The sequence below is a fragment of the Pristiophorus japonicus genome, chromosome 9 (genome assembly GCF_044704955.1).
Source record: "Pristiophorus japonicus isolate sPriJap1 chromosome 9, sPriJap1.hap1, whole genome shotgun sequence".
In the NCBI taxonomy this organism is placed as follows: domain Eukaryota; kingdom Metazoa; phylum Chordata; class Chondrichthyes; family Pristiophoridae; genus Pristiophorus; species Pristiophorus japonicus.
The window spans coordinates 84,938,992-84,955,224 of NC_091985.1; the positions used below are offsets into that span (position 1 = coordinate 84,938,992).

Genomic DNA, 16,233 nt, shown 5'->3' on the forward strand with positions numbered 1-16,233 from the left:
CCTTATAATTCTTCCACTACAGTTGACCATGTGTTTTTTTCTCTGTGAAGTACCTCGAGCCCTTTTCTATATTAAATGTGCTTAATATGAATGAAAGTTAGTGTTACCAAAGCAACCAACAATACTTCTGTTACCTGATGTCTGACTGCCCTCTCCATATCTGTATATTGAAATGTATGAAATATGAATCCAATCTGCAAATGTGCTGCTTGAAAAAATTTTCAAAACTGATTGGCTGTTTGAACTGTCAGGTGGATGCAATGTCAGCATTCAGAATATTTATAGTACATTATTTCTGTATTTCAAATTACCTTTACACAAGAATTGCTGATGCACCCAACAGGATATTATTTATTTTCAATGTGGACAGTATTTTTGCACAATAGCATTCTACACTCACTATTTCCCAATGCCATAAACCATAACGTGTGAAGGTTTTTAGCTCCTGTGCTCAACAGGATAATTCCAGTCATTTCATAGAGGTATGTGAAAATAACACAGCACTCAACTCTTTAGCTCAGTGAAAATCACACAGTAGCAAGCTCAGGGTATGTATAGTTATACTCTAATCTTACAAAAGTTATTAATGTTTCAGTGCACTTACATCATAGAAATATAAATCATTACTTTTTATCTATTGAATGTTTCTACGACTCAATGCTTTTCCAATTATTATTCCCTTTTTGCAAGGTTTTTTTTTCCCCATGTAGAATCCAGCTTTGCTCATTTAATATTTATTACTGTTTTGACAACTGGATCCACTCATCGCCTCTATTCAAATCACCAGTTTACACCAGCCTTTGCACTGCTTATGCTGAAGTGCTTCACAATTGAGTGTTCTAATGGTCTTTATAGACCAGTATACATATAGCTGCTGGAAAGCTGTTTTCTTTCCTTGTCTATTGTTTATTTTGTCAACTAAATAATTATTAGTAATAGCTGCATATATTTAGAAAATGATTTGCAGAGGGGACAATGAAATAAAAGTTCAGTGTCAATTTTATACCATTTTATGAATTTTTACATCATAAAAAGAATTAGCCATTCCAAGGGGATTTATTTTAGCTGTATAATCCATCTATAATACAAATTATGCTTGTCATCTTATCCTGTCACCTTACCATTATAAAATCCTATGTCCACATTTGTAATGAAAACTGCTTGTGTGAAGAGTCATGCTGTCATTCCACCACTTCACCAGTGGGGGTACTATAGCACCACAGTTTTGTATGTTCCAGCTCCTCAGTCTGTCCAAGAGGAAAAACTCCAATTTGCCAATTAACTCTATGGCCCTATATTTAATGGAGTGGGTTTGTGAGGAGCAGGGAGGAGTTTTGATCGGGAAACCCGACTGTTTCCCCGCACGCTGTGCAGTTTTAACGTCACAGCAACGTATTTTTTACAGCTGGTTCCCTACCGTGAAGCCAGCATGATTGATAGGCTTTGCTCCCTTTCAGGCAGGGGAACACTCCTGAGGAAGCCACAGGCCAGGGGCAGGTAGGAAGCCTGCAGCTGGGTTAGGGTTGTAGTGTGTGTGTGTTTGTGTGTCGGGGTGGGGGGGGGGGAAAAGAGGGGTTCATATTATCTTGGGGGAGGGGGTCCATTCCCGGGAAAGGTTGATCTCCGATCCCGGAGAGGGGGTCCAATCCCCGATCCATGGGGGGGGGGTGGCTGTCCAATGGCGAGCAAGGAAGAAAGTAAGTATAGTGGGCTGGGAGTAAACACTCCTGCTCCTCTTGGCCCACAAGCAGCGCTGGAAAGGCACTTACCTTTTCCACAAAGTAGTCCTCGCCTCCTTTTAGATGCTGGTTTCTCAAAACCCGGCCGGCCAGGGTTAAATATAGGTTAAATCTGAGGCACAGAGCCTCGTTATAATATTTAACTGGCCAGGTCACCCACCCCCCATACCACCTCCGGTTAAACTGGAAATGGGCGGGTTGGGGGTCAGGTTTGAGATTGTAAAAATTCTCTCATCTCACCCGACCCAAACCCACCTGTTTTTGGTGGTTAAAATTTCCCCCGATGCTTCTTAGTTTGACCTATGTATTGCTATTTAACTATTAAAAAATTACATAGAATAAAGGATTATATCAAACTAAGGACAGAATATGTTGGGGAATTTTAACCCCAATTCACCAACTTCTGGTTTTAAGAAGTGGGACAGGGAATGGGCAGTCAACCCACTCCGAGGAGGCGGGTCAACCATTTAAATATTTTTAATTCGTTCTCCCGAGTTTCCCTCTGCTCCCGACCTGCCTCCAGATTAAAATTAAGCGCATGACTTTAAAATGATGACTGAATTATGTCTGCATGCCTTAGTTCAATTATCCCCTGCCCTCTGATCCTGCTTTACCTGAAGACACCAGATTTTGCTGACTCTTGGAGGTACTTTTAAAGGGCAATGAAAGAGTGCTAGCGAGCCAGCAGCCCATTTCACACATCTCGGGATTTTCTTTTCCATTGTATTTTCTGGGGTCAGATGATTTATATATCGTTGGCTGGGCTCATGCTAAGAATTCCGGGAACCTGCTTCTGGCGGGGGACAGAATATCATTGGCCCAGGCCTCGAGCATCTGCAGCAGCACGGTGTGTCTCCAGGGCAGCTGAAGAGATGTGTGAAATTATACATCTGGCATGCTCTCCAAGTGTAACTGACCACCTTTAATTGATTGCAGGAAAGGTCACCGATCTGAAAGGTTAACTCTGTTTCTCTCTCCACAAATGTTGCCCGACCTGCTGAGTATTTCCAAAATTTTCTGGTTTAGCTTTCAGATTTTCAACATCCGCAGTATTTTGCTCTTGCTAGAATTGATTGGGCTTGGCTTATGGACCGTTTAAAATTTAGACTTGCCCTTCCGCATCCTTAACAACGCTGGATGGTGGCATACAATAGCATTCATGATGCCCTGTGCTGCGAAGGGGTTAATGAGCGAAATTACATCAGGGAGAAAAATACATTAACATGCCATTTAAATACAACTGACTACAAGCTCAGGTTTTAGGTCGCAATGTTTGACCCTAAGGGCTCAAGTTTCCACACGATAAAAAACGGGCGCCCCTCTGAGCTGGGCGCCCGTTTTTCACGCCGAAAACGGCGCCGGAAAAAAAACGCGCGATTCTGGAGCGCCCTGCAGCTCCATGTCTGCTTGGCGCGGCGCCCGGGGGGGCGGAGCCTACACTCGCGCCGATTTTGTAAATGGGAGGGGGCGGGTACCATTTAAATTAGTTTTTTTTCCTGCCGGCAACGCTGCGTGTGCGCGTTGGAGCGTTAGCGCACGCACAGTGTGAAGAAAACATTGGCACTCGGCCATTTTTGTAGTTCTTTGTAGCTGTTTCATTTTTGAACATTTTTTAATAAAAGCACATTGCCATCAGCACATCAGCACTGAGGCTTCTTGCAGCAGTGAGAAGGCTGCAGGAAGCCTCAGAAAGTTGAGGCAGCCGTTTCCCTCCTCCCCACCCACCCCCCCCCCCGCGGGAACGAACGGCTTCCTCCTTCCCCCCGCGGGAACGAACGGCTTCCTCCTCCCCCCCCCCCGGGAACAAACGGCTGCCTCCTTTCCCCCCCCCCCGGGAACGAACGGCTTCCTCCTCCCACCCCCCCGGGAACAAACGGCTGCCTCCTTTCCCCCCCCCCGGGAACAAACGGCTGCCTGCTTTCCCCCCCCCCGGGAACAAACGGCTGCCTCCTTTCCCCCCCCCCCGGGAACAAACGGCTGCCTCCTTTCCCCCCCCCCGGGAACAAACGGCTGCCTCCTTTCCCCCCCCCCGGGAACGAACGGCTTCCTCCTTCCCCCCGCGGGAACGAACGGCTGCCTCAACTTGTGAGGCTTCCTGCAGCATTCTCCCTGGGTGAAGCACTTTCACACAGGTAGGAAGATGGTTTATTTAATCTTTTCTTTGCTTATAAATGTTTATTCAGGTTGGATTTATTTGTATAAGTATAAATAAGGATTTATTATAGAATTTAATGACTTCCCTTCCCCCCCCCCCTCCCCCTCCACCTCGTTCTGGACGCCTAATTTGTAACCTGTGCCTGATTTTTTAATGTATTTTCAGTTCTACAAAAATCTTCACTTGCTCCATTCTAAGTTAGTTTGGAGTACGTTTTCACTGTGGAAACTTTGAAATCAGGCGTCAGTGGCCGGACATGCTCCCTTTTGAAGAAAAAATTCTGTTCCAAAGTGAAACTGTTCTAACTGACTAGAACTGCAGAAAAAAAAATGTGGAGAATTGCGATTTCTAAGATAGTCTGTTCTCCACCAGTTGCTCCTAAAAATCAGGCGCAAATCATGTGGAAACTTGGGCCCATAGTAACTGTTTCTTTGCTCTGGAGTAGGTCTTTAAACCGTTGAAACTCAGCCTTGTATTGAGGTACATGAAAGTGTCCTGAAAGAGGTATATAATATACTGTGGAAAAAAAGGTTAACCATCAGCAATATTTCAAGTTAAACCACAGCTGCAGGACGAGGGGAGATGAGTACAATGTGGTAAAAGGCAAGTTCAGAATGGAGGTGAGGAGGCACATCTTCAGAGAAAGAGTGACCAACATCTAGACTAAGGAGGGTTGTGGAGGCAAACAATTTGGATTAATTCAAGAGGTAGTTCGATACTACAATGGGCAGATCATAGGTTTCTATGGAAGGATGAGCCAGATGGGCTGAATGCTCTCAGTTATCTGTACTTATCCTTGCACAGACCAGCATCATTGGAAAACCTGTTCTCAATCTCTCCTTGCTCTCTACCATTCTATCTCTAACATTCCCTTTCTCTCCATGTCCTGAAACATAGAATTGCCTTGTAACTATGTGGCCACTTCTTCCATGACTCTCTTTTTGAGACCCTCTAATATGGGTTCACAGCACTGATTGTCCTGGTCAACCTCAGCAGTGGCTCATTGTCTTCCCTTATCCTCCTTGACCTCTTCTGCTGCCCATGACACCATTGACCTTGCCATCATCCTCCAATGTCTCTCCTACACATCTCCTCCAACAGTTTGTCCTACTATGAATATTCACTCACCTCTGATGTACTAAGGGATTCACCTTTAGCACCCTCTTTTTCACTATTTACATGCTACTACTCAGACGCATTATCCAACAGCATGTATGCAAATGTCACTTAGCTTTATCTCTCTGCCTCCAATTTTGAGTCCAGCACTTCTGCCATTGCCTCCACTGTCTATCCGACATTAAGCTCTGCATAAATGGAAACTACCTCCAGCTTAATGTCGGTGTAACTGAAGTAATTCTCTTTGGCTCCTGCCATTACCGCTATGACATTGCCCTGGACTCCATCAAATTCCTCGACTGCCACTTCAAGCCTAGCATGAATATCTTCCTTGTTTCAAGCTGAATTTCCTTCCCAAACTGATTTATTACAAAGACCGCTTTCTTCCACATGTAAAATATAGCTTATTTTTGTCCATCTCTCTCCACAGTGACATCCTTGTCCATGCCATCATAGAAACATAGAAACATAGAAAATAGGTGCAGGAGCAGGCCATTCAGCCCTTCTAGCCTGCACCGCCATTCAATGAGTTCATGGCTGAACATGAAACTTCAGTACCCCCTTCCTGCTTTCTCGCCATAACCCTTGATCCCCCGAGTAGTAAGGACTTCATCTAACTCCCTTTTGAATATATTTAGTGAATTGGCCTCAACTACTTTCTGTGGTAGAGAATTCCACAGGTTCACCACTCTCTGGGTGAAGAAGTTTCTCCTCATCTCGGTCCTAAATGGCTTACCCCTTATCCTCAGACTGTGACCCCTGGTTCTGGACTTCCCCAACATTGGGAACATTCTTCCTGCATTTAACCTGTCTAAACCCGTCAGAATTTTAAACGTTTCTATGAGGTCTCCTCTCATTCTTCTGAACTCCAGTGAATACAAGCCCAGTTGATCCAGTCTTTCTTGATAGGTCAGTCCCGCCATCCCGGGAATCAGTCTGGTGAACCTTCGCTGCACTCCCTCAATAGCAAGAATGTCCTTCCTCAAGTTAGGAGACCAAAACTGTATACAATACTCCAGGTGTGGCCTCACCAAGGCCCTGTACAACTGTAGCAACACCTCCCTGCCCCTGTATTCAAATCCGCTCGCTATGAAGGCCAACATGCCATTTGCTTTCTTAACCGCCTGCTGTACCTGCATGCTAACCTTCAATGACTGATGTACCATGACACCCAGGTCTCGTTGCACCTTCCCTTTTCCTAATCTGTCACCATTCAGATAATAGTCTGTCTCTCTGTTTTTACCACCAAAGTGGATAACCTCACATTTATCCACATTATACTTCATCTGCCATGCATTTGCCCACTCACCTAACCTATCCAAGTCACTCTGCAGCTTAATAGCATCCTCCTCGCAGCTCACACTGCCACCCAACTTGGTGTCATCCGCAAATTTGGAGATACTGCATTTAATCCCCTCGTCTAAATCATTAATGTACAATGTAAACAGCTGGGGCCCCAGCACAAAACCTTGCGGCACCCCACTAGTCACTGCCTGCCATTCTGAAAAGTACCCGTTTACTCCTACTCTTTGCTTCCTGTCTGACAACCAGTTCTCAATCCACGTCAGCACACTACCCCCAATCCCATGTGCTTTAACTTTGCACATTAATCTCTTGTGTGGGACCTTGTCGAAAGCCTTCTGAAAGTCCAAATATACCACATCAACTGGTTCTCCTTTGTCCACTTTACTGGAAACATCCTCAAAAAATTCCAGAAGATTTGTCAAGCATGATTTCCCTTTCACAAATCCATGCTGACTTGGACCTATCATGTCACCATTTTCCAGATGCACTGCTATGACATCCTTAATAATTGATTCCATCATTTTACCCACTACTGAGGTCAGGCTGACCGGTCTATAATTCCCTGTTTTCTCTCTCCCTCCTTTTTTAAAAAGTGGGGTTACATTGGCTACCCTCCACTCCATAGGAACTGATCCAGAGTCAATGGAATGTTGGAAAATGACTGTCAATGCATCCGCTATTTCCAAGGCCACCTCCTTAATTACTCTGGGATGTAGTCCATCAGGCCCTGGGGATTTATCGGCCTTCAATCCCATCAATTTCCCCAACACAATTTCCCGACTAATAAAGATTTCCCTCAGTTCCCCCTCCTTACTAGACCCTCTGACCCCTTTTATATCCGGAAGGTTGCTTGTATCCTCCTTAGTGAATACCGAACCAAAGTACTTGTTCAATTGGTCTGCCATTTCTTTGTTCCCCGTTATGACTTCCCCTGATTCTGACTGCAGGGGACCTACGTTTGTCTTTACTAACCTTTTTCTCTTTACATACCTATAGAAACTTTTGCAATCCGCCTTAATGTTCCCTGCAAGCTTCTTCTCGTACTCCATTTTCCCTGCCCAAATCAAACCCTTTGTCCTCCTCTGCTGAGTTCTAAATTTCTCCCAGTCCCCAGGCTCGCTGCTATTTCTGGCCAATTTGTATGCCACTTCCTTGGCTTTAATACTATCCCTGATTTCCCTAGATAGCCACGGTTGAGCCACCTTCCCTTTTTTATTTTTACGCCAGACAGGAATGTACAATTGTTGTAATTCATCCATGCGGTCTCTAAATGTCTGCCATTGCCCATCCACAGTCAACCCCCTAAGTATCATTCACCAATCTATCCTAGCCAATTCACGCCTCATACCTTCAAAGTTACCCTTCTTTAAGTTCTGGACCATGGTCTCTGAATTTACTGTTTCATTCTCCATCCTAATGCAGAATTCCACCATATTATGGTCACTCTTCCCCAAGGGGCCTCGCACAATGAGATTGCTAATTAATCCTCTCTCATTACACAACACCCAGTCTAAGATGGCCTCCCCCCTAGTTGGTTCCTCAACATATTGGTCTAGAAAACCATCCCTTATGCACTCCAGGAAATCCTCCTCCACCGTATTGCTTCCAGTTTGGCTAGCCCAATCTATGTGCATATTAAAGTCACCCATTATAACTGCTACACCTTTATTGCATGCACCCCTAATTTCCTGTTTGATGCCCTCCCCAACATCCCTATTACTGTTTGGAGGTCTGTACACAACTCCTACTAACGTTTTTTGCCCTTTGGTGTTCTGCAGCTCTACCCATATAGATTCCACATCATCCAAGCTAATGTCTTTCCTAACTATTGCATTAATCTCCTCTTTAACCAACAATGCTACCCCACCTCCTTTTCCTTTTATTCTATCCTTCCTGAATGTTGAATACCTCAAGACTTCACATCTTGAATGCTTACCAGTCTCCACCCTCCATAAAGTACAGTGTCCAGAATGCATTGGCCTGCGTCTTCTCCCACAGATAGCTTGCAGCACACCACATGTATCCTCCCCAAGCTACACTGGGTTCCCCTACCATAACAGATTGTCGAGAATATCTTTGTCCTCAAGTTGAAATCACTCCAAGGTCTTTGCCGACCCTATCTGTAATCGCACATACACACCCCAATCTTTTGATCCCAATCGACTTCTTGTCCCTTGCTTCCAATGCTCCACCTTTGGCAACTTTTTTTCAGTCAATGTACCTTGATCAAGGTCCTCAGCCTCTGTCACATTCACAAAATGAAGAATTTAATGCCTGGAGCAGTGTTCCAGCTCTTAACTATTCAGTCAACAAAGTGGCAGCTCAGGTAAGTAAGAAATGGCTCTCAGAGTTCACAACTGTACCAAAGTGGTCACATGCAGTACTTCCAGTTTCCTACTGCCAAATGCAACCTGCAATGTCAACTTTGACCCCTCCACTGCCTTTGATTTGTCACGGTGTTTGTCCAACATCCAGCATTGGATGAGCAGAAATTTCCTCCAATTAAATATTGGGAAGACCGAAGCCATTATCTTTGGTCCCCACCACACCTCCATTCCCTTGCCACCGACTCCATCCCTGTCCCTGGCCACTGTCTGAGGCAGAACCAGACCGTTGTCAAACTTGGTGTCCTATTTGACCCTGCCCTCAGCTTCCAGCCCCATATCCTCTCCATCACCAAGACTGCCTACTTCCACATCCGTTACACGCCCGTTTCCGTCCCTCCTCAGCTTATCTGCTGCTGAAACTATCATCCAAACCTCTTTTACCTCCAGACTAAACAATTCCAATGCTCTCCTGGCCAGCCTCCCACTTTGCACCTTCTGTAAACTTGAGCTTGTCCAAAACGTTGCTGCCCATATCCTAATTCGCAAAGTCCTGTTCACCCATTACCCCTGTGCTCGCTGATCTATATTGGCCTCCAGTCCAGCAAAGCCTTGATTTAAAATTTCTCATCCTTTTTTCAAATCTCTCCATGGCCTCGCCCCTCTCCATCTCTGTAGCTTCCTCCAGCCCTACAAGCCTTCGAGATCTCTGTACTCTTCCAAACCTGGCCTCTTGCGCATCCGTGATTATCATCGCTCCAACACTGCCAGCCGTGCTTTCAGCTGCCTGGGCCCCGAGCTCTGGAATTCCCTCCCTAAGCCTCTCCACCTCTCTACCTCTCCTTCTTCCTTTTGGACACCCCTAGAGCCTACCTCTTTGACCAATCTTTTGATCACCTGTCTTATTATGTGTTTATGTGGTTCGGTGTCAGGTGTTATTTGATAATGCTCCTGTGAAGCAGGCTTAGGACGTTTTACTACGATAAGGGCATTATGCAAATGCAAATTGTTGTTGGTTTGTACCACCACTGCTTTCTGAAGGCACGGCCTAGATAGTGAGGGAAGGAAGTGCAGCAAATTACACACTCAATTTCCCACTATTTGCGTACTTCTAGGAGGCAGTATGAGATGCCAATATCAGGGGAGGGAAGAAGAAGAAAAATTACAATGAGCTTCAGGACAGCTGCAGAATCTGCGCAAAGCCTCTTTGTTACTTTTCACAACTATGGACAATACAAGAGTGCCTGAAAGCAGAGTAAATTCGAGCCCATATTCTTATGTCCAAATCCACGCTTGTATAAAACTCCAATTCACATTAGTGCCAGTTTGGGCCTTGTACATTCCACTTGAATTTGAAACTACACACTGGACAGCGCAAATCCTATGAGGCAGGGAATAGTCTGAAGAAACTCAAGAAGTCCTTGGAACCAAGGCAGGAAAAGAAGGTGCAAAGATTAATTCTGAAGGACTAAATCAACATTCCCTCTTTGAAAAACAGATTAAATTATGTTTTATTGGAGAGGAGGTAAACAGTCATGTTTACCTTTTAGATCTAGATTTCTGGCTCCAACTGTATTTTGAGTGATGAGTTTGGAGTTGATCTTCACAGTGTGCAAGTTGTTTGTGTCCCTTGAAATCAGCACATTGTGCCACTTATTGTCATTCAGTGGTTTGTCAGAGTTGCCTTTAATGAGGGAAGGACCAGTACCTAAATCGAATACATAGTGTAAGTACCTGTGGGGGGGAAAAAAACGAAGTGTTTAACTCACTGATACTAGAAGAGTAAAAATTATGTACTCTCTGTTCATACCATTCAGATGCAAAATGAATTGTAGAACCAGTGTAATTTTCTACTCTATATAATTATAAAGGATCTATACATAGAACAATTTTCCCCCTATACACAGCTGAAAATGTCCTGAATCTGAGCATTAAAGAACAGGAATACAATTCTAACTAAAATAGCAACAAAACATTCAAGCAGAATTTCCAAAAATATGACATGGCAAACGTAGGAGCTCAACTCCACATTTTGCGCATTTGTTTGAAATTCAATGAGTGCAACCATACCCTTTAACGAGTTCAATCACAATGAAGTCATTGCCATCTCCACTGTTGAAGAGAATCAGGCCATCAGCTGATGTGGTCTTAAACTGGAAGAACAGATGCATGGAGGTGTAGGCCTGCAACGTGGACAGTGCAACAAAGCTGGATTTTGTCTTGAAGGTCATGGGATCAGCAATGATGTTTTTTAAACCAAATCGAGCATTGAGCTCGCAGTAGTCAATATCACCATTTTTGCACAGGTCAATGTAGGGCATGCCATTGAACATTAGGCTCTGTAAATGGCCGATGAAATTTGAAGGGACATTTGACATGTATCTCCTCTCTGTCACTATGCCCGTTTCGATATTGTGGAACTCCAGACGAGTGTGATCTCCTGTCATTTGATCTAAAATAAAAAAAGAAACAATAAAATACATATAAAACACATTGTTTCTAAAAGTAAAAATGAATTCATTACAATACATGTTAATAAAATGTTGAACTGCATTTTCTGTTTAAATTCTATTCTTCTCATGCCCCCATCAGTTCCAATGTCATTTTCATCTATATATGTCCAATAATTTTCCTATAAAAGAGTCCAGTCTTCTGAAAGATTATAGTAATATTTATACTCCAACACGATGCAGAACACCATATTTTTTACAGTTTTCTCAACATAATCCAGTATTTGTAAATTATTCTTCATGCAAACTATTAAGGATCCAGTAGATGGTGCTATTTATACACTTTTGTTGTTAATTGTGAAACAGAATGTGAAGAAATGATTTCTAGCATTGTTCCATAACATAACAAGAATGCACCTTGATTTCTACTATTATATAATAATTAAGTGCAAATGTTTAATCATTCACCGGCATCTAGTGTTTACTAGAATATTCCTGTTAGCAGAGGGTAACAATAGAATATTTCATTGTGACTGCATTTTGCTTTTCATAGAAACATAGAAACATAGAAAATAGGTGCAGGAGCAGGTCATTCAGCCCTTCTAGCCTGCACCGCCATTCAATGAGTTCATGGCTGAACATGAAACTTCAGTACCCCCTTCCTGCTTTCTCGCCATAACCCTTGATCCCCCGAGTAGTAAGGACTTCATCTAACTCCCTTTTGAATATATTTAGTGAATTGGCCTCAACTACTTTCTGTGGTAGAGAATTCCACAGGTTCACCACTCTCTGGGTGAATCTTCGCTGCACTCCCTCAATAGCAAGAATGTCCTTCCTCAAGTTAGGAGACCAAAACTGTACACAATACTCCAGGTGTGGCCTCACCAAGGCCCTGTACAACTGTAGCAACACCTCCCTGCCCCTGTATTCAAATCCCCTCGCTATGAAGACCAATATTCCATTTGCTTTCTTAACCGCCTGCTGTACCTGCATGCTAACCTTCAATAACTGATGTACCATGACACCCAGGTCTCGTTGCACCTTCCCTTTTCCTAATCTGTCACCATTCAGATAATAGTCTGTCTCTCTGTTTTTACCACCAAAGTGGATAACCTCACATTTATCCACATTATACTTCATCTGCCATGCAGACTTAATTTTTGCAGTATATTTTGCAGCATTGAAAAACCTCTATTGCATTCCTTTAAACTAATTGCTAAAATATTACTGACTGTAAATGGAAAGCAGCTAATAGACCTAAATGCAATAAAAGTTTCCACGAATCAGCAATCATTCTGTTAAGTATTATCCTGACAAAAAGGCATATTTGGCCATAAAAGTATAGATTTTTGTACAGGATACATGACAAAATAAACTGGAGAATTTTGAATCCTTAGCTTTTAAAATTGCATGAATTAGACATTAATCTCAAATTAAAATATATTTTCACATAAGCTATCATTAAATATCTTTATTTTTCGTATATGTTCCTGTTTTACATTGGAAAATTCAGAGTTGATTTAATGAGACATAGTGTAGATATACTGTTAAAGAGAACTTCATGTTTTAAAAGTGCCAAATGGCATTTTAATGCTTCGGTGTGTGGCAGCAACCCTTAGTTGTCAATTGGGATCAAAATGGTGAGGTTTGTGCTTGAAAACACACTAACTGCAGGGCTAATTGATCTCACAACTGTCAAAATGTGTTTCAGTAAAAGTGAGAAAGACATGGCAGTATCAGTCCCTGGATCCCAGCTGACTGCTGACACTTTGGGGAACAATAAAAAAATCTATTTAACCTTGTGGAACCTGCTGTACACTTGAGCAATGACTGTAAGCATTTTTAATAAGATTCCTTAATTCCTTGAATAGTAATATTAATATTTCCATATAGATGCTGATGTTTCTTTGACCAAATTCATTCCGAATGGAATGCTTGTTTTTTTTAAGTAATGATTTTTATGTTCCTAAATGTAAAAGATGCCACTTTTGGCCCCAGTATGAGGATCAAGCGCTGCCCAATACAAGCAGAAGCTTCTTATTCTCCACCCCAAGAATTTGCATCAATGACAATCTCAGAAGTACTGCTTTTCAGTGACTGTCTCCATTTTTTTTGGCCTCGAGTTAAAGTATGTGGAGTTTGGGGGTATGGACTCACAGGGGGTAATTTTAACTTTGGGTGATAGTGTGGCAATGTTGTGGAGGAGAAGGTAAGCGGCCTTTATGATGGAAAGCTCAAGGGGTCTGAAACCAAGCTTAAGGTTAAACAGGATATCAAGCTTGCGAACAGTCTGGTTTTCGTCTGAGACAGTGGTCAGGAAGGAGAATGAAATTGATGACTCACAAAAAGTGGAGTTTGTGTTGGGACCAAAGATGATGGCTTAGATCGTTCCAATGGTGAGCTGGTGAAATTTATGACTCATCTAGAACTGGACTTTGAACAAGTGATCTGAAAGTCCACAGGTAGTTGTCCCTCCAAGATCTCTGCGCTCCTCTAACTCTGGCCTCTTGCACATCCGCAATTTTAATCAGTCCAGCACTGGTGACAACGCTCTCAGCTACCTAGGCCCTAAGCTCTGGAGTTCTCTCTTTAAACCTCTGTGTCTTTACCTCTCCTCCTTTAAGATGCTTTTTAAAACCTAGCTCTTTGACTAACCATTTGGTCACGTCCAATATCTCCTTACGTAGCTCAATGACAAATTTTGTTTGATAACGCTCCTGTGAGTTGCCTGGAGATGTTTTACGATATAAATGGAAGTTGTTGTTATTGTTATTGTTGATGAAGCTGATATAGAGCTAGAGATGGAGCGATGTGTGATTGGACTATATGTAGAAGCGGGTGATGTTTCAGAGGGGCAGCAGGTATGGGGAAGAGGAGACTGCAAAAGATAGACATTTGGGGCACTCCAGAATTGGTGCTGTAGGGAGGGGAAGAGAAACATAGAAACATAGAAAATAGATGCAGGAGCAGGCCATTCGGCACTTCGTGCCTGCACCACCATTCAATATGATCATGGCTGATCATGCATTTCAGTATCCCATTTCTGCTTTCTCTCCATACCCCTTGATCCCTTTAGCTGTGAGGGCCACATCTAACTCCCTTTTGAATATATCTAACGAACTGGCCCCAACATCTTTCTGTGATAGAGAATTCCACATGCCCACAACTCTGAGTGAAGAAGTTTCTCCTCATCTGAGATCAGATCAGCCATGATCTTATTAAACGGCGGAGCAGGCTCGAGGGGCCAATGCCCTATTCCTGCTCCTATTTCCTATGTTCATATGTTCTTAAGACCACCCTGAGATTTTCCATTTAAGTTCTGTCCTTAATGTAGCAACTACAAAGAATACAGCAACACTCAGACCTTGGTGTGGACTAGTATTAGTCTTGTTTGTCAATTTTTCTACTTTTCAGTTAATAGTAGCACTGCACAGCTGTCACAAAAAACTGAAATGATCGTCATTTTAAGGGTTAATTATTTTGCACATGTAGGTGATGATTTATTCACCCAGAATTTGCTGGCAAAATAACGATGACTTTAATGCACATGTCGTTATTAGTGTGCAAATTATCCAGCCACTTTTGGTGAGGAAGAGATATGCTTTGAGTTACAAATCGGCACAAATTGCTGGATGATTTGCACCATTCCGCCATTAGCCTTGCAAAAACGGGAACTTACCCTCAACCTCCCCATGAATTTCAAGAAATTGCTGCATTTGTGCAGTAAATACAAATTAAGCTCGCCGCAGAAAGTTAGGGCTAGTACTTAACAGCATAAGGACCCGTTTAATTATGAGATTTATAGTCCTATGATGCCACTCAATCTCTCCGGCCTCGAAAGGCAACAATTGAAACTTTGCAGTCTCATTCCTGCAGGTAATAAATTGTTCTGAGAGATTTTTCAAAATTTTAAATTGTATTTTTTTTTTCTTACTTTTCCTATCTGGCTCCTTTTTCTCTCACTTAATTCTCTCTTTTTTTTCTCTTTCTACACCTGATTTAACTCTAATTCACCCTATTTACTTCCTCTTCATTCCGCTGTTTCTTTCTCTATCCTTAAATTCATTGATTAAGGAGATAGACTGTTGGTCCCCTCATTCACCAAGGCTCCAGGTGCCCAGTTATCAGCTCACGCTTCCAGCAATTTAAGGTGCAAAACTTTTGAGCTAAAGGTTGAAAGAAAAAGTCTAACTGATGCTGCATTCCATTTTCCACTCCAGCAAATTCTGGGCAAATAACCTTCTTTCAAGTCGATGTCTTATTTTATGTATTTTTAATTTTGTTTACAGTCCCACAAAATGTATTATTTATATTTAAAATGATATACGAGTAACTGTTGGATAGTGAATATATATAATGGAAAGACATGGGGAAATTTTTGGATAAAGGTTGTATCCATCAACCAAACTTAACTGAATGATTTATGAACAACAAATTCACTGGTATGGTGCTCGGTCTATACATTACATAAATACTGTATCCAATATCCAATGTATTTCAATCGAAATTTGTTATGGGCTGGTTTCGGGCAATGAACTGCCCAAGGCTTGCCCGAAATTGAGACTCGAGCCTCATTGTAATAATCGAGTCAGTCGCACTTCCAGAGGCAGCTTGCCCATTAGCTCACTGACAACAGTCCTCAGCTAAGTCCTGGAATGGGGTGAAGAAGAACAGGAGGGGGAATAATTGAGAGATGGTAGCGGCCCTTAGGAGTGCTGTGGAGGCAGCATGAGCACTCCTTCTCCAAGCTCCACAGGAGTAAAAAAAAACATTATTTTTGGTGGCAGCCACAGCAATCCCACTAACACTGCTGACAGATTTTGCTGAGAGGTCATTAAACAGGCATTGGATGTCTCAATCGCATATGCAAGAGGCCTAACACCCATTGAAGCTGTCCACCTGGGACACCTGAAAGTCAGCCAAGGTCAATATTTAGTCAGATGTTTTTCAGGTGTTCTTGGGGCAGAGAGTATTGGTCTGTGAAATTGGTCATTTCTATCCCTGTTTTCCGATCACAAAACAGGCACAACAAGAATAGATTTCGACCTATTATCTGCACATAGGAATAACAGAAAGGATTGGCCTGCTTCAAGCATCAAAAACTGGTTCCAGAATTATATGAAAAAAGGAATAAAGAGGTAAGC

The 16,233-nt window shown here is 42.7% G+C and overlaps 1 protein-coding gene across 1 annotated transcript in view; it reads right to left on the reverse strand.

The window, feature by feature from the left end:
- The window catches only part of LOC139273124 (neurexin-1-like), a 2,375,046-nt gene that overhangs the window by 1,135,088 nt on the left and 1,223,725 nt on the right, over positions 1-16,233 (reverse strand). The window contains exons 12-13 of the mRNA XM_070889537.1: positions 10,710-11,091; positions 10,183-10,373 (exon numbers count right to left, since the gene is read on the reverse strand). Of these exons, the coding sequence (XP_070745638.1) occupies positions 10,183-10,373; positions 10,710-11,091 (573 nt within the window). The remainder of the gene's footprint in view (positions 1-10,182; positions 10,374-10,709; positions 11,092-16,233) is intronic.